Raw genomic sequence first — 25,629 nt, forward strand, 5'->3', positions numbered from 1 at the left:
GTGCTGTTTCTGCTGTGCCTCCCAAGGGAGCTGTGTAGGTGACATGTGACAAGTGGGACCATGAAAACCTCATGAGGTTCAGCAAGGCCAAGTGCCAAGTTCTGCAGCTGGGTTGAATCCCTGAGTCCTGGATTCATCTGGCTCTTGCTGTACCTTCACCACTGTTTTCTTGAAAGGAAGGTCTCCTGCTGATGCTGAGTGGGAAGAAATTTTGCAGCTCTCACCACTCCTGATGTGGTGTTCCTGGTGGGCAGCTGAGGACGATCCTTCCTCTGCTGTGTCATGGCACTTGTCTGAAGGAGGGGACTTTCTCAAGCCTTGAAGGCAGCAGGTGCTCAGTCATGGGGTTGGTTCTGGCTGCTCTAAATGAGGTTTGCAGTGGGTCTGACACCAGCTGGGGAGAGGCAGCTCAGCCTTGCTGTGGAAATTGCAGCGTAGGCTTTGCCCTCTGACGTCAAAAGCAGAGTGGGAATGAGCTCAAAGCTTTGGATCTTCCTGCTTACAGTCACGGGACAGATCCCAGTCTGTGTTCCGATCCGTGTACCGTGGGGGGCTGGCTGAAATCAGCGGGGACGTTCCTGGGGGAGGGAGGAGGGATGGCAGCTGTGTGTGCTGGCGCTGGTGCAGGCTGGCTGCTGACGCTTGCAGGCTGGCAGGAGGATGTGCTTGATCAGCTTTGTGGGTAGAGAAAATGTCCTGGATCAGTTCGTGCTGGCAAGAGACGAAGTGAGAAAAATACTGAGACTGAAGTGGTGGAAGTGAGTCTTTCCCTGGATTTCTGTGCAGAGCATTCCAGAGTCCCCCCCTGCTCACAAGGTACATACCACCTTTTTCTTTTGAACATCACTGAATTGATCCTCTCAATACAGAAATTATCTGTTTCCTTCTCATTGTGGGGGTTATTTAGCCATTCAGTTTGTGAGTGGCTGGTGTTATCCTTTATTCCCATTATCCCCCCTGAAGTTCAAATTTGTGTTTGCTCGGGTTGGGAGATGAGGAAAACCTTGTGGCTCTGGGGTGACACCTCCCACCCGGCCTGATTTAACCTGGGGTGCTGCTCTCAGAATTAGTCTGGAGTGGGTTGTACTTCTCCTTTTCTTCCAGCAGAAAGTTCCCACTATGGTTCTGCTAGAATCACTAAGAAGTCCTTGCAGTTCTGGCCTGGAATAGTGCTGGGCATGGGAGAACAAGCAAAGCAGCAGCTAAAATGAATGTGTTGATGGGTATGATTTCTGTTGTTCCTGTACATTGTGTCACCAGTGACTTTCAGAGCACATTTTCAAGTATGCTGGGAATCTTACCTGTAGGGAAATATTACAGTGTAAATAAAGGAGCAGGCAGGAAAGAAGCACATTCAGGTTCTTGCAGATCAAACGGGGAAAGAAGCAGCTAGGGAGTGAGGAAATAGTGATTTCAGTACAGTAGAGAAGGATGTCAGGCTTGGCAGGGTGATTGGTGAGGAGCAAGAATGGAGTGCATTAGTGTCAGGACATTCCTTCCCATGTCGCCTCAAGTTTCCATGGCCCAGCTGGTGCAGGATGCATGTTTGCATTGTGAAGTGCCAGTAAACCAGGCTAGAGAGGAGCCAGGCTTCTCCTAGCTGACTTAGTGTAAAACTGTCCTTTACACTAAAAATCCCAGAGACAGTGCTCAAGCCTTTCATGTGACTAGAAATTTATTAAATTTCCAACACAGTATAGCCAATAGGGAGCTTAATTTATGCTTCAATTTTTAACATTAATCTTTAATTTAGCCCAGTGCCTCTTCATCTAGCTCAGAGCTCAGCATCTCCCGACTGCTGTTTTGATCAAAGGTGCGATTCTTCAAGGGCTGTAGCCCCTCACACTCTGCAGTCACACACAGCAGATGGTTACCCAGGGGAGCAGAGACAGACCTGTCTGCTCAGATTGCTCAGTCTGTTCAAAATTGACAACTTGTGGATGGGAGAGTGGATGTTCTATTAGTTTTGGAGCTGGGCTCTTAAACAGTGCTGGAGTCCTTCCTTTTTAACTGAGGATAATTCAGTTCGAATTGGACAAGGATCTTGCACATTCATATACAACCTTCCGCTCTTCCCTTCCAGCTTATCTGTTTTGGTGCACAGTCATGTCACGTGTATTGCAGCTGCTGATGTGCTCCCATGTGTTCCAATGGACTGAAACAATTTCAGGAGAAATCTGAGGCCCCAGACCACACACGGGTGCAAGGCAGAGGACTGCCCAGGTCCCAGGCTCCAAACTTCTTCCATCTGTTTCATTGTCTCTCACTTACCTTGTTTGCAGATGCTTTGGTTTTAACACCACAGAACTCCTGCATAACTCTTTCTTGGACTGTCTTTTTATACCTCATCCCACTTGGTCAGCTATGAGATATGTCTCTTTTCCATTATTTACCTCCTTTGCCCAAATGGGATCATAGAAAGGTTAGGGTTGGGTGGGACCCTAAAGATCACTCAGTTCCAACCTCCCTGCCGTGGGCCAGGAACCTTCCACTAGACCAGGTTGCTCAGAGCCCCATCCAGCCTGGCCTTGAGCACTGCCAGGGGTAGGAAGTGCACCTCTCTGGGATCATCCCTCTGGAGGGTGACCGTGTACCTGCCAGCCACTCCTTGCAATGGACACATGGGATAGCCGGAAACCTTGGGAAACTTGTAGGGAAACCAGAACACAGTTCCAGGACATCTGTGTGATGCCACGAAGATTTTTTGCCTTTTCTTTTATACCCCTGTTATAACTTGTTTACAACTTCTGTATTCCTAGTGCTTTTTGCCTACATTCTTGGACTTGTTTGTCAAGCTGAGAGACTAAACATTTTAGAAGCTTCGTAGTTAGGGATCAGTGTGCCCCAGACCCCAAGGTCCTCTCCAGAACACATTCTGTAAACCAAGATAGAACCATCCAGGGGAAGGTTCCTTGGGGAGGGGGGGCTCACTTGAGCCTCTCATTGGGGAATCTTTGATAGATGTGCTAATTTGTAAAACCTATAATATAGACCAGATCTTTTGCGGGGTGCATTTCAGTGCACATGACCTGGACGTGTGCACCTAAGGATCCTTAAAATAAATACCAAGGTAAAATCCCTTTTCCCCTTCTAACTGTGTATGACTCTTGATTTTAAGACCAGGAAAAGGCATCATGTGATGTCCTGCAGCTTTTGGCTCTATGTTTGTAGAGCATCTAGGGAAGTGGCATCTTCTCTGAATTGCTGTGCAAATCCATAGGATGAATCATGGGAGCAGGGAGGTTTAACTCTGTAATTCAGACAGTGATGCTAATGAGAGCTTCTTAGAGAGGTCATTTCATAGTGGTCTCTTAGGTCGTCTTCTCTTCTAGTCTCCCCAGTGTGTCAACTGTGAGCTGTGAGAGTGTGGCTGGCAAACTGTAATCAGATGTTACAGACCTCAGCTGGTGAGATTCCTGTCTGGGGGAATAAACAAGCAGTGTTTTACGCTTTGCTGTAGGAAATTCAGGGATTAGCTAAGGCTGGATTTTAAACCTCCTCCATAAACAGACTCCAGCTGCAGCCGTCCTGGGATCTGAACCCTCTTGCTCCAAGCTGCAGTGCCAAATTAGAAACAGGCTTTTTCCTGGGCAGGCTTTGTCCTGAGACGATCTCTCGGTTTGTGAATGTGTTCTGACTTGGCAAAAACCCAGTTGTTTAAAATAGTCATTGAGCCAGCTGTGAACCTGCACACACGCATGGTGCAATGAGTGACCAGAGGAGCCACCAGTGGCCTCTGCAGAGTCACAGCCAGTGCTAGTGTCAGGGCTCACATCTCCAGCCCAGGCCATTCAGGAACACCTTGCCCCTCATCTGTCACAGCTGAGAGAGGGAGGTGCAGCTTCTTCCAGGAGATGAAAGACAAAAAGCAAAGGAAATAAAATCCATCAGCAGCCTGGAAATGCCTTGCAGTGTTTGCATTGCAGTCTTCTATGTGCAAGGCTAAAATAGGACACATCTATATCTAGTTTAATAGGGGCAGAGTCCTCCAGTGACCTTCCTAGACTGTAAACCTCAGACTGGATCATGGTGTCTATTCACAGGTATAGAATCAAATGTTTGGGCCAAAAGGCTTGTTGCCAATTTGCTGTGCAGGCCATTTGATTAAATCTCAATATATGACTTTCCCTTTGATGGAAGAGAAAGGCCAGCCCTTACAACAAACCCCATGTAGTGTATTTGTGGCAGCACAAGTTAGGCAGACAAATGACAGTATTGGGAGGAAATTTCTGTAAGCTGCTTAGTGGCTACAATAGCCAGTGCTGAATTACATATATCATTTGTCCAAGTGGAGTCTCTGCTGTGCCCCCCTTTACCTCATACACAGCACTACAGATACTGTGCCAGGATGGCTGGGTGCTAATGATGCCCCTTCTCTTATTTAGCGATGACTATCTGCAACTTTCACTTGTCCTTTCATGTCAGTCCCAGGTGAAAGCACTGAATTTTCCAGGCTTATCAGTGGATTAAAGCTGGCAAAAAAGTGAAAAAACCCAATCATTTCTTCTTAGCTAGCTTATGATAGATAAAGGACCTCTGAAGTATTTCTATTTCTCCCCAAGTAGGGAACATCAAATAGACTGTTTCCTGCTTTTCCTCTCAGAAGAATATGGCATGGGAGGTCTCAGAAGTATTAAATTGTTTTTACTTAATCAAAAAGACAAGAGTCTTGGAGCCTTAATAGAGATATATTTTCTTCTCAACACTTCTCAAACGTTTGAGCTACATCAGATTTAATGATACAGGAGTTTTAAAGAGGCTGAATAAATCACTACTTTTGCTTTTCCTCAAGTGACATGCTAGTGATAAAGCTTCTGTTAGAGACCTGGTAGACCTTTCAGGAAAAAAGCAGCATTAAACCCAGACTGAATTTACTGTGTTTAAAACACAGCAGTGGAAAAACATGCCTCAATTACATAAATGTTACTGTTCAGCACAAAAATGTCAAATGTGCATGAGGTTCTTGGAGACCTTGGTTATATTCAGTAAAATATATTCAGTTACTAGTGGTAACTTGGAAGACACTTAGGAGCAGGGAAGAGAATGAGGGATCACTAAACAGAAAGCTGACAAGGGGTGCAGCTGTGCAAGCATGGCTTGGCTGGCTGGAGCATTAAGGCTCTGGTAGGTCACAGCACAGTTTGTTCTTTCTGATTTACGAGTCCCACACTTTGAGTGTGTCCTGCCTTTGCTGTGTTAATAGCTTCAAGTGCCCAAGAGGGTGTGCATATCTTATCAGGCATCAGTGTATCACGAGTGTCAATCATCAGCACTCTGTGCACACACTGCTGCATTCTCACCTGCTCAAAAAGGCTTTTGCTTTGTAAAATGCAGAGCCAGGGCTGTGTCACTGCCTTCTGAACTGGACCCTAAAGAGAGTAGTTAGTAACTAGAAAGGACACAAGAGGGTCTCACTTGCTGTGTGCAGTTAGATCAAGCTTGTGGTGGATTGCCACGTGAACATTGCACCCTGTATTTCCAGCACAGCTCAGCTCAGGTGCTGCTAAGCCATGGAGAAGGAAAATAAATAAAGCAATATGCTTGCATGTACTGCAAATACATCACATCCCATTTATTGCATGCAACTCCTCCCACCCTATTAATAAAACATCCCTAAGGTTTTAAAGTGGAAAACTCAGCAGCTGCTGATGCAAAATGACAAGAGCAGAGTGATGGTGCTTTATACCATGCACAGATCAGGTCTGGAAGCTTTATTTACATGCCACAAAGCTGTTTGCACAAGGCCTTACCCACTGTGGCGCATGAGAAATCTGGTGGTGAAACAATTCAGTTGTGGTACAAAATTAAAAAGCCTTCTGAAGACTTAAGGCATTAAGTGCTCTTTGTGTGCTGCTGTATTACATTTGTAAAATACCCAAGCCTGGCTCTAATGGGCTGTAAACGAACTCTTGGTGAAAAATATATCAAAATAAAACTACAGGCAGCCTAGGAGAATGCCTTCCAAGTTCCTCATAAAGACTTCATACCAATTAGCAAAGCCAGTCCCAGAGAGCACATAACAGGCTTTTTACACTAGGCCTTGCAGATGCTGGGATGTTACTTTATTTTTTAAAATACCAGTATTTACACCAACTACGGGCTTTAGTGAAAAGAAATGCAAGATTTTCTGTGAGAGCAAGGAAACGGTATCATTTACAAGGGAAGGTAAACAAAATTGCTACTACCAAGAAAATGGGAAGTCAGAGCTGTGTGGGCTGAATTCTGTCCTTATTTGGCTTTGGGGAATTATGTGATTTTATTCTCTGACTCAGAGTTGTTTTTACAGCATTTGCGTCACCCAGAGAAGTTGAATCTGCATAAGACCCAGCATGTTCCAGGAGGGAATATTTTGTTCTGTAATGTGAACTGGCTAGTGGGCACTGACAGATTTCATGTTTTGCTTTATTATTATTATTATTATTATTATTATTATTATTATTATTGTTGTTGTTGTTTTTGTTATTCAGGCATATACTGCAAGATATCTCAGAGCTATCAGTTTGTGTTAATGCAGCAAGTATATGCAGTATCAGGGAAAATCCTAATACTTGGAGAATCATTTTACAAATCAGCAGCAGTGAATTCCATTTGCTTTCAGTTTGCCTCCATTGACCTCTGCCCACATGTGGAAAAACACAGCCTGTCTATGACGTGGATAATGTAACTTCCCTGCTTGGTTCCACATGGATCTCTCACCATATTATTTCACTTGCTGAGCCTCACCCATTATAGGTGCCACAAATTAGTCACTGCCCTGAAGTGTAAATGCTTGTGTTTTTCCATCCAGGAGGGTGGTTAGAGAATTTGGCACGTAATGCTGCAAGGAGTTGGCAGAACTGAAAGTAGGTGAGCTCAGACACAGGTCTGAAGAATGCAGCAAATCCAAGCAAATCCAAATTTAGGGCTCTGGAGGCTGGATCACAAGTGCTGCAGCCCTGTGATACAAAGTGCTGATCCGATACTGGCTCACTCTGCTTGTTCAGATGTGTTCGAGTGTTTCTGAGAAGTTATTTTTGTGCTGGCAGGCTTTGTGAGAGATCAGGTGGTGTCTGCCCATGCGGCTCTGCCTTTCTGCAAGGCTGGAGATCATTTCTCTTCCTGCAGCTGGCACAGAGCTGTCATTAAAAGTATGACACTGACATAAACACTGCTCTGGCTAATTAGACAGCAGTGAGGTTGTAAGCCCGCACCCATGGGCATCTTGGCAGCTGTGGAGGAGCCTCAACCTCCCATCCATTGCTCAGGACCAAGGAACAGCTTGGGCTTAGCTGAAATCCAAAGCAAAAGAGTTTGTTTTCTTGTTCCCAAGGGCGGGACACTCACCTTTCACCCCCCTCTTTGCTGGAGGGCGCTGGCACTGGACTTTGACTCCAGTTCACTGTGTTGCTGGTTTGCACCAAGCTTGTGCACGAGGGTGCGTCGTGCTCCTGAGAGCCATTTCTGTAAAGCAGACTTCCTTCTCTCTCACCTACTAATTTTTAAAATATTTTCTTTTAAGCAGTGTTTTGCTAGTGGTCTGCTTTTGACTTTTGCTTTTTGGTTGCTCAGGTTTTGTCAGACAAAAGGGTGAGGCTCATCAAGCTGCAAGCATCTCTGCAGCCTGGGAGAGGGAGCACTGCAGTAATCTCCTGCTCTCTGTCTCTCCCCTTCTGTCCAGAGGAGAAGAAAATGAAGCCTGACATGATTATCAGATAGCTCATTAGCTGAATCCCATCAGAAGTGGTCACCCCACAAATTCTTGGTGATTTAATTCCCCCATTTAATTAATTCCTCCCCTAGAAATTATTAGCTTACTTTAGAGACAAATTACCTGTTAATTTTCTATCTGATAATTAGTGCTCTCCTAGGCCCTAGTTAAGCTTTCTTGCCTTATGTCAGATTTGATCAAAAGCAGACACCTGAGCCTTTTGATTTGTGTTTCTGTTAATGTTAATATTTCCCCTTTTATGTGTGGAACACAGGCTAAGGCAGGGGTCTGACAATGCCCACGGGACCTCCTGGAGAGATGGTTCCCTCCCCACTTCTGCTGGGGACTTTGCATGTGCCTGGGAGAGACAAAAGACGAAAAACCCACCCCAAAAATAACAACAGTGCAAGACTGTGACCTTTGCAGCTTCAGCTCTGCTGGTGCCCGAAGTCGCTGAGCGTTGATTTTTTATCTGCCTGAGTGTGGGGCACGGAGCCAGGGGCAGTGGCCTCCAGAGGAGCTGCAACGTGAGGGCCACGTGTGAGGGCTTTCACGGTGGATGGGGGAATTTTCTTGGGCTCTGGTCTCTGCTCCTGAGGCTGCTGCTGTATTTTATCTACAGATTTGTTCAGTGCAAAGTGCAGAAGCTGCCCAGGAAACAGAAGGCGATGCTTTCCCCCCCCAACCCCCCCGGAAGTGTTTGCAAATCCCATCTCCTCTTTCACTTTGTGTTTCTGCCAGAAGCTGCTGGCATTATTTATTCATTTTGCTGCACAGTGTCATGGTTTCAACAGGAGGGGGGGATAGTCCCCTTTTGATCCGTGCTGGCCCATAGCTTCTGTTGGTGGGGCACTTCTTTAGGGGAGGTGGTGGGGTGGGTTTGGCTCTCCTGAAGCTTGGGGCTGCTGCTCTTGGGGGCTGCGGCTCATGAGGCAAGCACTGAAAAAGCTGCTGGTTGTCCATCCTGTGGTGGACATCGCTGATGTTAAGGGTTTGCTGTGCTGCACAGTTTGTCCTTGCATGCTCCCAGGGCAGTGGTGGAAAGGCTCGGTTCAGGCTGGCGTGGGACAGAGCTCAGAGCACCTGCTGGGGAGTCTGCAGGGCTGGGCTCCCTGCAGGAAATCAGGGCTGTGAGCAGTGTCCCAGCGACACCTGACGGAGCCTGCTTGGACTGGGCTGGTTGGTCATGCACAGGCACGATGGACGAAAGGCAAACACCCAGCAGACTTTGTCATGGAAAGGTGATAGGCACGTTCCAGGCTTGAATAAATGTTTAGATCTCCTTCAGGTGCTGCCTAGGTCTCACAAAACACTTCTGATCAAACATTCAGGCCCAGAGTCTCAGCAGTGTTTCTGCATCCGTGCTGCTGACATTCCCTGGCATACACTTAATCCTCTTTAGGTCTCTCAAGTGTGAACAGAACCACCCAAACACAGGTGCTGCTGCCTGGCACAGCCCCAGAGCTGCAGGGGTGGGTCTCAGGCAAGGTGTGTCCAGATCTGGGCTTTACTGGCACAAGCCAACCTCTCTGTACCATGTCAGTACCCTGGCTGCTCCTCCTGTTCCCCAGGGGATGCTGCTGCCCACCGAGTTGTGAGGGCCCTGTGTGTGCTCCTCTTCTCCACAGCCTGAGCTGAGGCTGATGCTGTAGCCCTTCAGCTGGGGACTCTCAAGCAATACACAGCCAGCTTGTAGCACCGGTAGGTTTCCCCAGACTCGACGGGATGCTCTGTCAAGGCACCCACTGAGCATCTACCCCAGATAATAGTCTGAGAGCGTCCCAGCTTGGTGCTTTCATTCATTGCTTCCACAGTCTGCTCTTTATTTTACGAATTTTAAACTGCACCAATTGCAGCCCCAAGCAGTGAGGTTTCCCTATCAAAGCGAAGCATTTCTGTGACACTGGTGAGTCCATTGCTCTGGTGAGAGAGAGAGACTGTAGAGGCTGTCACCAAGTGCACCTGAGTGGCTGCTGTGAATATTCAGAATGCCAAGGAGGGACAGGATGTTTTGGATGCCCCAGAGGTGCTGCCCTATGTGGCTGAGCTCCTCCTTCCCCCTCCCACACTCTCATGTACCAAACGTGTCTCCCCTGCACAGCCCAGTAAGTGTCAGAGAAGTGTGAAAGTGCTGCTGAAATAAAAGGGAAATAGTAACCATAGTGAGAAATTCTGGGTGGAAGACAGGTTTTTTGAGGGCTATGGTATGTTGCAGAGCCCCGGTGTGATTTATTTTTAATGCTGAATGTCTGGCCCTCCATCGCATTTCCCACACGTGTCGTTTGCCCCCTCATTTATTTGTTGTTTCCCACCATACAAGGAGGGCAGATACTTTATACCCTCTAACTCAAATTGGGCACGGTAGCTCCAGCAGCTTGTTGCAACACACTCGTGGCTAAAGCCCAGCTGTTGTGGCACAGCTTCTCTGACAAGAGCACAGAGGGTTTCCCCCACCTGCCTGCAACCCAACACAACCTGCATCCCTGGATACAACCCAGAAATGGTTAAGGGATGAGCAGGCTGCAGTGCTGCTGCTATCAAGCTCGCAGTGATGCCTTTTCCTGGTCTTAAAATCAAGAGGCATACACGGTTAGAAGGGGAAAAGGGATTTTACCTTGGTATTTATTTTTAAGGATCCTTAGGTGTTCACGTCCAGGTCATATGCATCAAGATGTACCCCACCGACTCTTTCCCTGTGTCTCTGTGTCTCTCTTCTTCCTCCCCCCTCAACATTGGGTATAACATTATAGGTTTTACTAATTAGCATATCTATCAAAGATTCCCCAATGAGAGGCTCGAGTGAGCCCCCCTCCCCAAGGAACCTTCCCCTGGATGGTTCTATCTTGGTTTACAGAATGTGTTCTGGAGAGGACCTTGGGGTCTGGGGCACACTGATCCCTAGCTACGAAGCTTCCAAAATGTTTAGTCTCTTAGCTTGACAAACAAGTCCAAGAATGTAGGCAAAAAGCACTAGGAATACAGAAGCTGTCAAAGGTATAACTGGGGTATAAAAGAAAAGGCAAAAATCTTCATGGCATCAGCAGGAGTGGAGCTTTCTCTTCCATTGCCAGTTGCTAGGTTTGGGACACAGCGCTGATCCTATCCAGGAGTGGAGTACTTGCCCTGCTGCAGAGGAGCTGCATCCTCTGCCACCATCAATTCAATGTCTCAGAAAAAGGTGCTGAACTCCTTCTCTCTCAGCTAATGAGGTCTTCTGCAGCTGGCAGGAAACAGAGCCTTTTTCCTGAGCAGAAGTGCTGTACTTCTGCGATCCATAAATACACCCCAGTGTGGGGGATCTGCTGTCTTTGCCATGTCATGGCTGTGGGGGCTTTTTTTGGCGATGCCCAGGGTTGGTATGGAGGAGGTGTCAGCAGCCCATAAAAGCACAGGCAGGGAACGAGTGGGAAGCAGAATATGTGGGTGTAAATGTGAGCTTATCTCCTGCAGTGGCTGTTCCCCTCCCACCCCCAAGCTCTGCTAGCTTTGATCATCTTAGACCCGTGCAAGAACTCCGCATACATCAGGTGTGGTATGTTTGAGTAGCTGCACTACTGAGCTGGAGGATCTAAACCCCTTGCAGATGGACCTTGTGGAGGTGGCAGATGGCTCCCGATGGCCACAGCTCCTGACCCCAGGGCAGCTCCTGACGCCAGCGACTGCTCCATCCCACTCTGGTGTGCCCTGGAGCAATGATGTGTTTCACATCTGGGCTTGATATATTCACAGAATGCATGGCCAGTGCAAACTAAGTAAGGCATTATAAGTTCATTTAACAAATCTTCCAGATCATCTGTGAGTGTATGCTGCCCTAAACTCCAGTTTAATGTGCTGGTTATTGTGGTATTGAAGTTTATTCCTGATGTGATACTTTCCTCTTCTCCTGCCTGCCAGTATCTTTGGCAGACAACAAAATTCTATTTTAGATCTATACCAGGTAATTATGTTTGCTTGGCATGTTGCAGTGCTCCTTGTTTCTTTGCAGAAAAAAGTGTTAGTCAGGCTGGGGAAAGTTCCATGACAGATGGAGAAAATATCATATTGCAATCCAGCTATAGCCCCCCAGGTCCCTTCATCCAAGAGTCCTAGGGCTTCTGGTTCATTCTCCCAAATATCTGACCTGGCTACAGAGCAGGATCCTGACATAAATGCCTCAGTTAAGCAGAGACAGGTAAGTGATGAACCTACCCCATACATTGACTCTATACAGTGGGGGGGTGGCACTGATTCTGTCCTGGAGGTGGGAGAGATGAATTACCAGGAGGTAAATAAAGTGTCTGGTGAGTCTTGGGAGGGCTGTTGGCTTGGATAACATATGGCCCGTTACGCCCTTAGTGCAGAAAGGCTGCTTCAAAAGGTGTTTGCAGAGCTGTGTGTAAGTTCATTGTGCATTGCCTGTACGTGGCTGTGGAGCAGCTTCATCAGGATGAATGGACTCATGAGCACTAAGGGGAAATCAAGCACAACTCACTGCCACATCCTTGCCTTCCTGTGTGCACTCTGCAGGCTTCCCATTACATCACAAGGAGTTGCAGGGAGTCACTGCCTTGGGCAGCAGCCTGTGGAAAGCATGGCATGAGGACTTCAGCAGGACACAAGCAGCTCCCTGTTACTGTCCCGGGTGGGAGCGTGAGCTTCAGACAAAATTTGCTAGAGAAACCCTGCCGGTGAGTCACAAGGTGAAGAGAGGACCCCCTTGCTTTTTAAACTTCTCAGAGAGAAACCTGGGGGTGGCTGGATCCAGTCTTAGCCTCAGACTGTCAACAGTTCAAGTAACTGACCTGCAGGATTTAAAGATGGCAAATCAGATGTATTTATATAAAAGAAATTACCTATTATGACAAATGATTAGACAAAAGATCTTAACCAGAATTATTTACTACACAGTATAAAAGCTGAAACTACTAGTAGTGTATAGTATAATATAGTGCACTAAATTAAAGCGATTATATTAAAGCTAGCAAAAAGAAGCAGTTATTAAGTAGAGAATGATATAACTCACCATACCAACAGTCAGAGTGGGCAGGTCTCTTTCTCTTAACCTTGAGGAGCAACCTTAAGGGGCATCCTCACTCAAGGGAGAATCTCCACACAGACTCCAGGAAGGGGTATCTCAGAAGAACCTACTGTATGGAAAGTGGGCTGGATTTTGAGTGTAAAGGGATTGACTGTCAGTCATATGCCTCCAGGCCAGTTTAGCAGCTTATCTGCCAAAGCTTTACCTCACTGTCAGGATGTTGATTCAGGGTTGGTGTGCCAGACTGATTTTTAGCATAATTCAACACCAGAACAACACAGAGCTCCCCTCTCAATCCACCCTGATAGATTTGCAAATAGGACATTGCCAGCTGAGTTTCTTTACCACATTCCAGGTCAAAGCATGAGGGGGGTTGGGGGAGAATCATCCTGCCACAATTACACAGGATAGAAATGCCCCCACAGATGGACTGGAGCAGAGCAGAGCAGCTCCCCAGCTCCGGGAAAATGTGGCATGAACCCACACCTTTCCAGAGCTCCCTGGCTGTGCATGCCCATGCCACTGGCACCTTTGGGTGCCATCTTCAGCAGGGAGGGCAAGCTGGCTGGTCCAGGTGCTGCCAGCCTTGACTTTCCCCATCTGCTGTGTGACATGGGAGCAGTGGCTGCTCCTCGGACGCACGCCGGACACAGGCGATGCCCTGCTGCATATGAGGGCTGCTCAAAGGCAGGAGGGAGGCCAGGGCTCCCCTCACTTCCTGCAGAGGAAGCTGATGCAGTCCTGTTCAGGCTTCACCAGCAGCAGTTTTTCCCTGAACAGAGAACCCTGAGTGTGGCTGGCCAGTTTTAGTCAAGGCCAAGAGTCACAGAGTGGATGTGGGAAACATGGGTTCAAGTCCCTCTTCAGTTTTAATTCATGCAGATCTGAGCCCAGCTTCCCTTCCCTTCCCCAGGACTGCTCTGGGTATTGTGGAGAGTTACCCAGTAGCCTAAATGATGTTGCTTTTCAGCACTGCATCCATACACATGTACTGCAGTGGGAAGCAGGAACTTGCTTCCATGGCAAACGCCCAGCCCCTCACTGCAGAGCAGCCCACACTGTTCCTTTCTTGCTGGAAATGTTACTGTTTGATTGGCGTGAGAGAGACATGAAACCACGTCTACAGGACGGGCTGGGAGAGACCTTGTGAGCTGATGTAAAATCCAGTGGTCTGGAGAGATTTGGAGAGGATCTCTGTCCCGCCCTTGCCAGGCAGTGGGAGGATTTCACCTTGATGGAGCTACACTCCATCCTCAGGGCTTCTTGTCCTCTCTGCGTGGGGTCTGTGTGATGTCTCACTGGGCTGTTGGCAGAAGTTTGGGCTGACAGATGAATGCACTTGCTCGTGGTTTGCTGTGCACTGCATCTGCTTCAGGCTGCCTACCCTAGAGTGTGCTGTTCCCTTTCAGAAGATGCTCCTGCTGCAGCTGCAGGCTCCTGGGCCTGCTCCTGCAGCACGGCTTGGCCGTCAGGCAGCACCTGGGCTGGGGCTGAGATCTGGTGCCCAGCTTGACCCTCTCCTCTTCCTGCTGTTTTATTGGCTGTAATTCATTACTTTCCCTGTGGGTAAGTGGCTTTTTGGTGGCTATTTCATGCCAAGTGCTGCTCCTGGCTGCCTTGTCTCATTCACAGAGCCGGTGGTGAAGAATCCTCCTGCAGGATTACTCCTGCAGGCAGGTTGCTGTGAGGCAGCTGCCAGCTGCTGTGCCCTTGGCCTGGGTTTGGGCATCATGACATGCTCTCAGTCCACAGTCAGGGGTCCATCAGGGACCTGTCCCCAGACAGACCACTCTGTGATGGCAGCCCACATGTGTGCAGCAGGGACGTGGCTCAGGTGGAGGGTGAATAGGGCTGGTGTGAGCTTGAGGCCCTCCTTGCTGAGGCTACACAAGGAGGACATTGTGGGGAGCACCACAGCAACTCTTCTGTCCAAGGGGTGTCTTGAAGTGGTGTTGGTCTTTTCCAGGGGTGGGACCAGGAGAAGGCAGACTCACAAGGACATAGCTCAGAAGCCAGAGGGGGCTGGGCCAGCTATGAGGGAGCTCTGGAACTTAATGCCTGAGCAAATTTGGTGGTCTCAGTCTACACAAAAATGAAACCCCTGCCTGCAGAAGGAAAGCTGTCCTCTCTTCTTAGCAAGGGAAAGCTCTTTAACTCCTTGCTCTTGAAGTCCTGGTTGGCTCCTCAGCTGCTTCTGCATCTCCTGTGAGCAGCCACATCACGCGTGTACCAAGTGCTATTTCTGGTGGCGGCACAGGCTGTGCTGCAGCTGCAAACCCCAGCACGGCCACACCGGTCCATCCTGTCTGCTCACAGTGCTGTAATCCTACCACAAGACAAACCCTCCCTGCCCCAAACTCACGCCAGCTGGGGCTATGTCTGACCATCCTGTGTGCAACATGGTCACACGGCCCACACTGACAACAGGAGCTCTGCTGGGAAATGCTGAGGCAGCTCCTTGAAAGGTCACCCTGGTGATTATGTGCACAGGAAAGGCTCAGATGTGTGACACAGCTGTGGCTGTGAGAAGAGGGGAAGTATGCACCGAGCTGTGACTGCTGTTACAGGAGCTCAGGAAACCAAAGCCTGGGAAAGGCAGAGGAGCTCTCTGGCACAGGGACCTCACCCCCAGCACTGGTCCCATGAGTGCAAGCAGCTGATAGAGATAAAAACCAGGGGAGTGAAGATGTTCAGCCACCAGAGTCAGGCCAGCAGCTCTGCCCCTTCACTGCTCTGAGGAAGGCAGCACTTGGCTGGAAGCATCTGGATGTGCAATGTTTGTGTTCCAGCTAATCCAGCACTGGTGTCATCAAAGCTGCACGTCCTTGGCTGTCTTGCCATCCTCTGTCAGAGAAATTGAGCCCTGCTGAGGGCCACGGTGGTGCCCACAGGCAAGGGGCTAAAGAGGGTGAGATGAGACCTCTTACCTTCAGTTGGGTGAAATGAGTCCCACCAGCTGTTCTTGGACAAACTTGGAAAATAACAGGAATATTTTAATCTGCAAGAAGCAGTCCCCAGTGATAATTTTAAATCATATCAATGTATATTCGAGATAGGAGCTACCTACAGATCCTTAAGTCACTATCACATGAAATGCCCCTGGCCATGAAGAAATGGGCTTTTAGAAGCAACCTTTGCACTGAGTCTGCACAGGATTGCCCAGCAAGGCAGACTTGTCCTCACTGCCAGCTGGCAAAGCTGTGCCAAGGTTTATGTCCCCACAGCACACACCTCTGGAGCAGAGTGGGTTCCTTCAATCAGGACTCAATGCTCCAAATTCTTTTGGTGGAAGATCAGACATAAACATCTATTCATTTTTTTTTTTCAGTGGCAGCTGAAAACTCTGCTGCTTTCTGGTCTTGTGTTGACCTCTGACTTCTCTGAGTTCCCAGAGATTAAAAAGAGCAGGATAGATCATGAGGAGAAGCTCTTGGTGGCAAAACATTTAGCAGCACAGAGCTGTAGTAGTATGTTCTGTAGCTTCTACTTCCAGCCTGACAGCCACAGCAGCTTCCCAACACCAAGCATCTCTAGTGTGCTCAGCCCTCAGCATTAACCACTGTGAGTCATGCTCTAAATAATGCTGAGGTATGGTTTGGAGCCCGTTTGTTTCTTTAGAGAATAAATGCTGGTGTCCATTATGTACACTCTGGTATTTTTCTTACCTAAGACAGCTAGAAACTTCTCCTTTTCAGGCCTCCTTCTGACATGGTCATGCCCTTTCAGGGCCAGGGGTTATCAGGAAATGAATCAGGAGTTGCCAGAGGTTCATGAGGGCACTGGGTGCTCTGCTTGGTGCACTTGCAGTGGTCTGCTAAAGCCACTCACAGAGTGATGCTCCCCGACTTTCCTAGAAATTGGGACCTCAGTTGGCTCCCACTCCCAGCTCCCCAGCCTCCCCCCAGCATATGCTGAGATGTCCATATCTTCTCTGTGCTGGGGGCTGGAGCAAGGCTCCTGCCCATGGATGGTGCAGAGAAATACAGTGCTGCTGGTCAGGCAGGAGCTCCGGGTGTGCCAGCACAGCGTGGCTGGTGGGGCTGTGGGTGGGAGGGCTCATGATGGGGCTGGACAAGGGCTCTTCGCCCTGTTTTACCTCCAGCCATAGCAGAAAATCCAGAGTGGGGCTGGGCTGGCTGCAGTCACTGAGCTGTGTGTGTGAGGTGGGTGCTGCTGGCACAGCTGCTGTCAGAAGCTCCTGCAGGAACAAATACTGTCTGTGCTGGTCTCTGGTGAGACTGCCTGCTGCAGCAGCTCTCCGAGAGGTGTTCCCTGCCAGCCTTCCTCCAGCTCCTGCCGCAGCCGGCTTCGGCAGCATTGTCCCATCCGCACCGTGGCTGCTGATTCCGCAGTAGGCACCTACTGCCACTGCCCCCTGCCCCCAAAAGTGGCTGCTGAGGTGCTCTCAGCTCCCGGTTTACCAAACCCACCATTCCCCGACCCACCAGCCCCCAGCCACCCGCTGTGCACAGCAGAGGCTCCCAGTGCCCTTCTTTGGGAATGTGTTTTGCCGGTCCTGCAAGCTGCCCCTCTGAGGGAGGTGGTTCTGCTGATCACAAAAACACTTCCCGAGGCTCAGTGGTCCTTCATGTCCCATCCCACCAGCCCTTATATGTGCACATGGAAGAACAGCAGCGAGGCACAGGAAGCCCCAAAGTCTCTCAGAAATGTGGTGCCCTGGTGCAGATCAGCCCCTCCTCGTTCCCTGCGAGCAGATTTAGTGCTGCCGTGTAAACCGAGCTGCAGGTCTGATCCCTGGGGAGCTGCCAGCTGGTCACACACCAGTTTGTCCCCAAGTCCCACACACCCTCCTCGCCCACTGCCTCCCACCTTGCCGACAGCACGTGTGCACCTGGGCAGAGACATGAGTCCTGGTACCCCTGATAAGGGTCTTGCAAATACTGGGGAAGAAAGAAGTGGGAATAGCACTTCACCTCCTCCCCTCTCAGTTTCTTCAGGGCTGAAAGGCCAGTGATCTGCTTTCTGTGATCAGGTAGGTTGTGGCTTCCTGGTATTCCCACGGGAACGAGGGCTTCCAGGGGAAATATCAGCTTCCCCAGCACTGTCGAGGACCCAGCTGGTGCTGGTTCTGTCACCACAAGGTCCCCAGCAGCTTCAGCTCTGTGGTGGAGGCTGCAACGTGCCCATCTGTGGCTTTGCAAGTCTCCTTCCTCCTCTGCAAAACAGCGCAGTGCAAAGCACCGAAGTACAAAGCTGGAGGGTTTACAGCAGTGTGGTGGGGAAAGCATCCTTCAGCTAAAATCTGTGCAATATGGGTCACTCCCTGCCCTCCAGCCTGCCCCCAGCTCAGCCTGCTTACACACTGTTGGGACAGACAAATTTCCTGAGGTGCCAGCTAGATGCCTTAAGACTGAGGGAAAGCCAAACCAAGATAAACCTGATATAGCTGAGTGCTTTAATTTGCAGGAAGAGCTGTGCAGCAGCAGGCTGGTTCCCAGCTGAATCTTTCTTGCTGTATCAAGCATAAATTCATCAGGTATTCCATTTCCCAGGGGGGAAAAAAGAAAAAGCAGAATAATTCACTTGGAAATAAAGAGTGGAGCTATTTTTCCCTCTAACGTGGTGAATGCAATTACCTAAGGCATGGGAGGCTGAGATAACTCACTTATTCAACCCCCACTCTCCAAAGAAACCATCATCATTCTGTCAGAAAAGGCTTTAAACCCCAATTCACATCCTGAATGCTAAAACATCACCACATACAGACGCTGTCCTTATGATTTCCATGCACCAGCTGCTGCATCACAGGCAAAACACACTCATAGACAGGCCAGAATTTATTAGTATCAAGGCCATATACACTGTGCAAGCTCCCTGTGTTTGCTGACACTTTTCCCAGTGCTGTTGGTGCCTCCTTGTCCTTCAGGAGCAATTCCTAGTGAAGCAAAGCACACTGGCATCCTGTTAGTAGTGTGTGAGCCACACTGGGGCTGGGAGGATGTGCATAGGGGATGAGAGTCTCAAGCTGTGTCTGTTTGGAGAGCTCAGTGCAGGCAAGCCATAAGCCTGTGATCGCCCCCAAATTTAATTCCATTTAGGCAGCACTCTCCTACCTCTTCTGCCATTACATAATGGGGAGTGGAGTAATGACTTTCAGCAATGCTGTTTGAGTGGCAGCAGTCCAATTCTGGACTATATTTTTTTTTTTAATGGTGGGGGGAGAGCAGGTTGGCAGAGGGGAGAAAGCATCCGTTTGGTTCATCTGCAATCCCTGTTCTGCTTTGGGAGCTTTAGAGGACAGACACATTCTTCCATCTCCACTAATCCTCCTCTGATACAGAGGATTTTCCTGCCATTAAATGATAGCTTGTGAGAAAAAAATGCCAACTTTTCAGAGACTGACTCGCGTGGCTAAGGGCAGCCTCAGGAGCAGGCGGGAGGACACAGCCACTGCCTGGCCAGGTGAGCAACACATCCGGATGATTTCTGTTGGGAATTTTGGTTTCCACTATTTGATGCTAGGCTGGTTACACTCCTCTGTACCAGCATCTATTTCCTGGGGATAGAGCCAGTCTCTTACTGTTGGTGATCCTTTCCCACCTCAGATGACAGGAACCTGCCCTGGGCACAGCTCGTGGGAAGGATGAGGATGAGCTCCTGAAAAGCAGTGGCACAAAGCTGCAGGATTCCCTGAGAAGGTCAGTGATGGAAGAAAGATTCTCACCAGGAGGGTGCTGGGGATGTCTTCAGTTTGAAAGCGTGTGAGAGAAGAGCGTTTTCCTTCATTTTCCTTTCTAAATGTAGAGCTTTTTGTGGAAAAATGATGCAGGGAAATGAGAGAGGATGAAACCTGTCCCTGTTCTTCCTGTGTGCTTTTAGATCCCTCAAGTTTGCTTGCCAGACCTGAAATGCCACTAGAGAATAATCAAGGTTATGTTTGCCATCATTCTAAATGGTGAGTATGCACTTATTCTGCACTATCCAGTAGTGGATTAGACAGGTCATTTGGAAAGGTGGTGGTTAAATACTCAATTATTGCAATCATTGTCTCTTTACCCTTCTTAAGACTCTGCAACTTTTCTTTTTTGTTTATTTTCCTTTGGTCTCTCACTCTTTCTTCCAAATACTGAGTTACTGTCGTATTTAAAAGAGCAAAACATATCATCTGTGGGAGGAAATGTTTTTTATTCCTTAATGTCACAAATATTTTTGCTGTATTTCACCCTTTTTCTCAAACACGTCTCATTTGAGCACCCTCTGTGTCAATGGGTAGCAGAAATCTTTCAGCTGCTGCCCTGTCTGTGAGCATCCTTTTTCAGGGAAGGGGAAGAAGTAAGGTGGGAAAGATGGGAATGTTTCAGGCTACGTTGATCAGAGGAGATCTGGCCAACAGGGGAGAGCTGATCTCTTTTGCCCTGAGCAACAGCTCTCCCGAGGGTTCGGTAGAGTTCAGGTGGAGGATTTTTCCAACTTCCTTTCCAGGAGAAGGAAGAGGTATTGCACAAAGGTTGCATTGCTGAGGGGCTTCTCTGAGCTCCTGTTGCTGAGGGATATTTTCTCCTTGGATGGTCCTCACGTACTTGCTTTCCATGTCTTGCACAGTGAAAAAATACACTGGTAAACAGAGATCTTAGAAGTCTGCTATGAAATGCCACAAGCAGAAGACCCAGATTTAGCAATTGTGTATAAGGAAAACAGGCTGGATATGGCTTGGGTGCAGACATTTCCTTTGTTGTGTGATTAGAGAAGAAGCAGGGAGGGGAAGGAGGGGATTTGGTTATCAGCAGGATCATTCCTACAGTGCCCACTGTATGCACAGCAGTGGGTGGAGGTCTGCTCTGAAGGCCAGGGATGTCACCGAGCTTGGGGCAGCTGGAGCTAAACATGGAGCTTGCTCAGGGCAGCCACACCTATAGGACAGCCTGTGCACAAATACCCCTCTGGATGTCACCCTGAACCCATAAAAGGCTCCCTACCAGCAGCAACACTTGCATCTCTCATTTTCCAGACAACCACCTGCGGCCAGACATTTGGGAACAGGCAAATCCTTAATCTGTCTGGCCCTCAGTTTATGTAACTGCCTAACAAAAACAACATATGCCCCTGTTGGCACGCAGAGGGTGGACTGGTGCAGAGGGCAGAAAATGAGGCAGCCCCTGGGCAGGCTGCACAAAGAAAGAGCAATCTGAGACCAGCATATTGTTCCCCTTCTTGTCCTTAGACTCCAGCTGTTGTCAGGGGGCCTGAAGGGGACTTTCCTTTAGCTGTGGCTGTTAGATAAAAGCATGGGAAAAAGGGGAAGAGCAGACAAACAAAATGACAACCTGTCTAAAATCCTTTCCACCTCCCAGAGTCCTTCACTATCATTTATCCTTGAAATGATGCTGTTTTGCTAATTCTCCAGTCACAATAGTGTGCCCAGGCATGATGGGACCTGAATTTTGATGAAGAGGCCACAGCTCATCCTTTTGTGGTGGTCTCTCCATGTATCTAAATACCTCTTCTACAATAACCTGGATGGTTTGAACAGACCCAGGCTGGGCAGCTCCTGGGTTGATGCCCTTCAGTGGGGACTTGCCCAACAACTGGTTTTGCAAGTCTGCTTTACCCAGGCAGTGCAAACTCCTAAATACAGTCCCTTGCATGTTGCCTTTTGAAAGGATGGAGGAAAAGCAGGGCAACTGCAGCTCAAACTGTCCTGTACATTAAAGCCTTGAGGACTGCAAAAATAAAAGCTTGATGCTTGCTGAAGCTGATGCTTCCTGGCATATCACCTCAGAAGTCTCTCTTATTAAAAATGCCCATGGGAATACAGCTGTAGTGGGCAATCACTGTGCTGGAAACCACAGGGAGAGGCAGCCCAGCTGCTGGGAGATTCCCCCTCTGGATACTCAGCAGGAATGTGGAGGAAACCCCCCTGATCCCAGGAGTACTGTAATAGAGGTGTCTGCTGGTAAAGCTGTTGGTATCTCATGTTTTGCTCAAAAAAAAAGAAAAAAAGGATTATGTTTGTGTGGGAGCTAATAAAAAAAGCAGAAAACCAGTCAGCAGCAATGGCACCATTTCCTGCTAGTGAGTACATGGAGATTGCTGATGTGGCTTCTCATTTTGCTGAGGAGAAGGTAGGATGTGTCTGGGAGAGCAATTAAAAAAACTGTCTTTAGTTCTTCCTCTCCAATGAGTTTATTTTCATGGAATCAGAGAAAGAGTTGTGCTGGAAGGGACCTAAAACATCATCTCATTCCAAGCCCCCTGCCATGGGCAGGGACACCTTCCACTATCCCAGGCTCCTCAGAGCTTCACCCAACCTGGCCTTGAACACTGCCAGGGTTGGGGCATCCACAGCTTCTCTGGGTACCCTGTGCCACCACCCTCACAGTAAAGAATTTCATTCCTATATCTAACTTAAATTTCCACTCTGAAAGAGGGAAAAACTGCCCACTGCCCAAAAAAATTTTGCATTAAAAAAAAAAAAAAGCAGATGTTTTATTGGACTGGGTGTTTTTTCTCCCCAAAAAAGCTTGTCTGTGGAGGCTGATGTCTCCCCTTCCTTTTGTTCTTCTCTCATTTCTCCCCAAGAACTTTCTTCTCTTCCTTGTTGTTCAGCCACCTGTGTGGGACTAACTTAGGAGGAAACAACAGCCACAGACCTCCCATGTCAGGCTGATAAAAGACAAAGTGGCTGCTCCCATCAAACATAAGGCACTATAGTGACTGTCTTGAGAATTGGCAAAGCAGCAAAAACTGTGCTGGAGATGCAGAATTTCTCATCAATGATGAGGCCAGCAGTGGAACAATATCTCTTAGTTTGTTTTCACTCATGCCATTGTAGCAGTACACAGTGGGAATGAGTTTTCAAACACTGCATTGCATCTCCTTGAGAGCTGAGAGTTCCCCTTTCAGTGCTACACCAGCTCATGGCTCTGGTGGAGAAATCTTAGATTGAATGAACAAAGGAAAGAAAGAAGCAAAAAGTAAGAATTTGACACACTTTGGGCAGCTAATTGATCTCCCCTGCCCACTGCCAGACTCCGCATACACTGCCCTCCCCTTTTCCACACCCAGGAATGCTGTAACGCACCCATAGCTGCTGGCCTTCAGAGCATCTCTGCCTGCTCCCTGGCGAAACCATGTTCCCATCAGGCCAAAGAGACACCACAACAGAGACACTGAGAAATACTGAATTCCAGGTGAGCCCCCTCTTGAGGAGAGGAATTAATCGGAGATGATGTTCTAGGTGCCATATATTCTCAGCAGGTTTAAAAAATACCCCAGCAGAAGATTTTTAGGAATTTTACACAAGAGGTCCTCAGTCAGCACTGGTACACAGGTGGCAATTAGCCTGGCTAGAGGGGAGGAAACGACAGTGTAATTTCTTTTTCCTGCTGTGACTAATTCATTTGCTAATGATGCATCCTTTTCTCTCCTGCCACGCCTCTCCTCTGTGGGGACGGCAGTGATCCTTTGGGTCCCACAGGTCCATGGGGTGTGGCCCTGCGTGCGCTCCTGCCCTCCCAGCTGTGTGTGCACACCAGAGCGGAGCTGCTCTGTGCTCTGCGACCGCGCTGGGCTGGGGCAGATCCCCAGCGAGTTCCCCTGCGAAGCCTCTTCCATCAACCTGGACAAAAACAGCATCAAGTTCCTGTCCGAGAGGGCTTTCGGGACGCTGCCTTCCCTCAAATCCCTGTCGCTCAACCACAACAACATCTCCTTCATCACTCCGGGGGCGTTCAAGGGGCTGCCCAGCCTGATGGAGCTGAAGATGGCCCACAACGAGTACATTCGCTATCTCCACACTCGGACCTTCACCGCACTCCGGCGCCTCGTGAGGCTGGACCTGGCTGACTGCAACCTCTTCAACATCCCAGACAGGATCTTCATCGAGCTGCCTGCTCTGCAGGAGCTATTCTGCTTCCAGAACAACTTCCGAAGGATCCCAGGTGCCATCAGGGGCATGGAGAACTTGACCCACGTGTACCTGGAGAGAAACAGGATCGAAGCGGTGGCCTACAACTCCCTGCAGGGCCTGACCAAGCTGAAATACCTGAATCTGCAGGACAACAAGATAAATGTCATCCACGAGCGAGCTTTTCAGGGCTGTCAGAGGATGGAGTACCTGTACCTGAATGACAATTTGATCAGTGAGCTTCCAGAACACTCCTTTGATGGCCTGAGGCGCCTGAAGATGCTCAACCTGGGGGGGAATTTTCTCAGGAACATTTCCAACACCTGGTTCAGGGACTTGGGGGAGCTGGAGTTCCTCTACCTGGACCGCAACAGGATCAGCTACATCGAGGAAGGGGCTTTTGAGAACCTCACCAGCCTGGTTGTGCTGCACTTGAACAGCAACAACCTGACGACGCTGCCCTTCTCCGTGTTTGAGCCCGTGTACTTCCTGGGGCGGCTGTACCTCTTCCGCAACCCCTGGGAGTGTGACTGCCGCATTGAGTGGCTCAAGGAGTGGATGGAGAACTACAGGCTCGTCAGGGATATTCCGTGTGCCTCCCCCTCCTCAGTGGCTGGGATTGACCTGATGGACGTGCTCTTCGAGAGGTCTCCCGAAGGTTACTGTCTCGACCCTGTGGAGCTGAACATGACATCTGAGGGGCCGACCCCAAGCGAGGGGCCTTGGTCTACCACAGAGAGCAAGTTCAACAGCCTTATCTCCAAACTCTTGCTCCAGATGGGCCTTCCTGAAGAGGTGGCAAATGCCACCGAAGTGTACAGTAATGCCACGCAGCTGGATGGACAGACTGAAGGGGTTTCTTCTGGCATGGGGGAAGACAGAATCGAGGCTGACTCCTCTTCCTTGTACCTCCCAGCACTTTTTACAGTGATTGTTCTGCTGTGCAAATAGTCCAAGGGCTGTATGGAGCAGGAGCGCTGCTTAAGCATTTAGTCCCTGCACCTACTTAGTCATCAGAGAAAAGTTTTTTTGTGGGCCTCTGATACATAATGGGATCCAGATTCTTCCAGGTTGAGTTTGTTGGATCTGGCTCCAGATTCCCCTGGGAGCTGATAGGATGTGGGTCCTGGGTGGTAAACCTGTCCTATGGGTGTCCCACAGCCTCCTGGATACTCAAAGGAAGATGAATACCACTAAGTTTGAATTTTGCCTAGAAATGTGTGATGTTCCCTTCTGGGAATGAAGAGGGGTCTGTCTTTGGGGTGTTTGTTCCATGGGCCAACTCCAGGTGACCCAGCTTCATGAGAGCAAGATGAGGCAGCAAAACTGAGCCCCTCTTCATGTCCTGACAGACACCCACACCCCTGGCAGGCGCTGCTGAACGATGGGAAACTATTCCTGATTTCCTCCAGCAGGTACAGAAGGGAGCAGGGCAATCCTGGGTAACATCCAGGGATGCAGCATTAGGCCTCATGAAAAGGAGGAAAGCACCTCGGGAGGGCACCTGCCCCAGGCAGGTCTGGGATGGGCACGGTATTTTGGCCTTGACCACAGGCAGGATTTTGATCCATTCTCCCGCCACTCTCCTGGCAGTGGTGCAGGAAGACCAGATGGACCCGTGTTTGTCAAAACATTCTTCTCTGAGGCAAAGCTACTTAAACTTAACCTACTAATTCATATGATTTCAATGTGGTTTTCAATGAATATATTGTTTCAAGGAATACATTGTTTTTATTTGTAGATTGTTTCATGGCATGGCAGCAGGGGCAGAGCATGCTGAAGACGAATGCAACCAGGTCCTATGAAATATTTTGTATTTCCACCACTAATATGTACTGTGTAGTGTGTCATATTATTCCATACTGATAATTTTCTTTTAGACGGCATCTTAAGTGTTTTTATCTTTGAAATCTCCAATGAAAGCTGCTAATATAACCAGAAAGAATGATGTTTTATGTATCAAAGCATATTAATAAAATAATTTGATATTTTACTCACAAAAATAAATTAACTGCTCAAACCTTGGGGTTTTTTGGAGATCCTTGAACAATTCTGGTG

General features: G+C 48.7%; 1 protein-coding gene across 3 annotated transcripts; it reads left to right on the forward strand.

Moving 5' to 3' along the window:
- The first annotated feature begins 642 nt into the window (after window positions 1-642).
- NYX (nyctalopin) lies at window positions 643-25,608 on the forward strand. Of its 3 annotated transcripts, none has more exons than XM_048289647.1 (4): window positions 643-816; window positions 19,271-19,363; window positions 19,545-19,620; window positions 23,123-25,608. In XM_048289647.1, exons 3-4 carry the CDS (start codon window positions 19,599-19,601, stop codon window positions 24,520-24,522), a joined length of 1,422 nt encoding a protein of 473 aa, XP_048145604.1. In that variant the 5' UTR covers window positions 643-816; window positions 19,271-19,363; window positions 19,545-19,598; the 3' UTR covers window positions 24,523-25,608. The 3 variants fall into 3 exon arrangements, with proteins under 3 accessions (XP_048145604.1, XP_048145594.1, XP_048145601.1); XM_048289637.1 differs by lacking the exon at window positions 643-816 and adding an exon at window positions 17,632-19,127; XM_048289644.1 differs by lacking the exon at window positions 643-816 and having other exon boundaries at window positions 19,134-19,363.
- The last annotated feature ends 21 nt before the right edge of the window (window positions 25,609-25,629 follow it).

Source organism: Corvus hawaiiensis, chromosome 2, assembly GCF_020740725.1.
Source record: "Corvus hawaiiensis isolate bCorHaw1 chromosome 2, bCorHaw1.pri.cur, whole genome shotgun sequence".
NCBI lineage: Eukaryota > Metazoa > Chordata > Aves > Passeriformes > Corvidae > Corvus > Corvus hawaiiensis.

What these genes read in the sequence shown, in the direction of transcription:
- NYX (XM_048289647.1), top strand. Translation starts at nt 19,599, where the DNA reads ATGTTTGCCATCATTCTAAATG. An exon ending in GTTTGCCATCATTCTAAATG is followed by an intron (nt 19,621 to 23,122) that starts GTGAGTATGCAC and finishes TGGGGACGGCAG; the next exon opens with TGATCCTTTGGGTCCCACAG.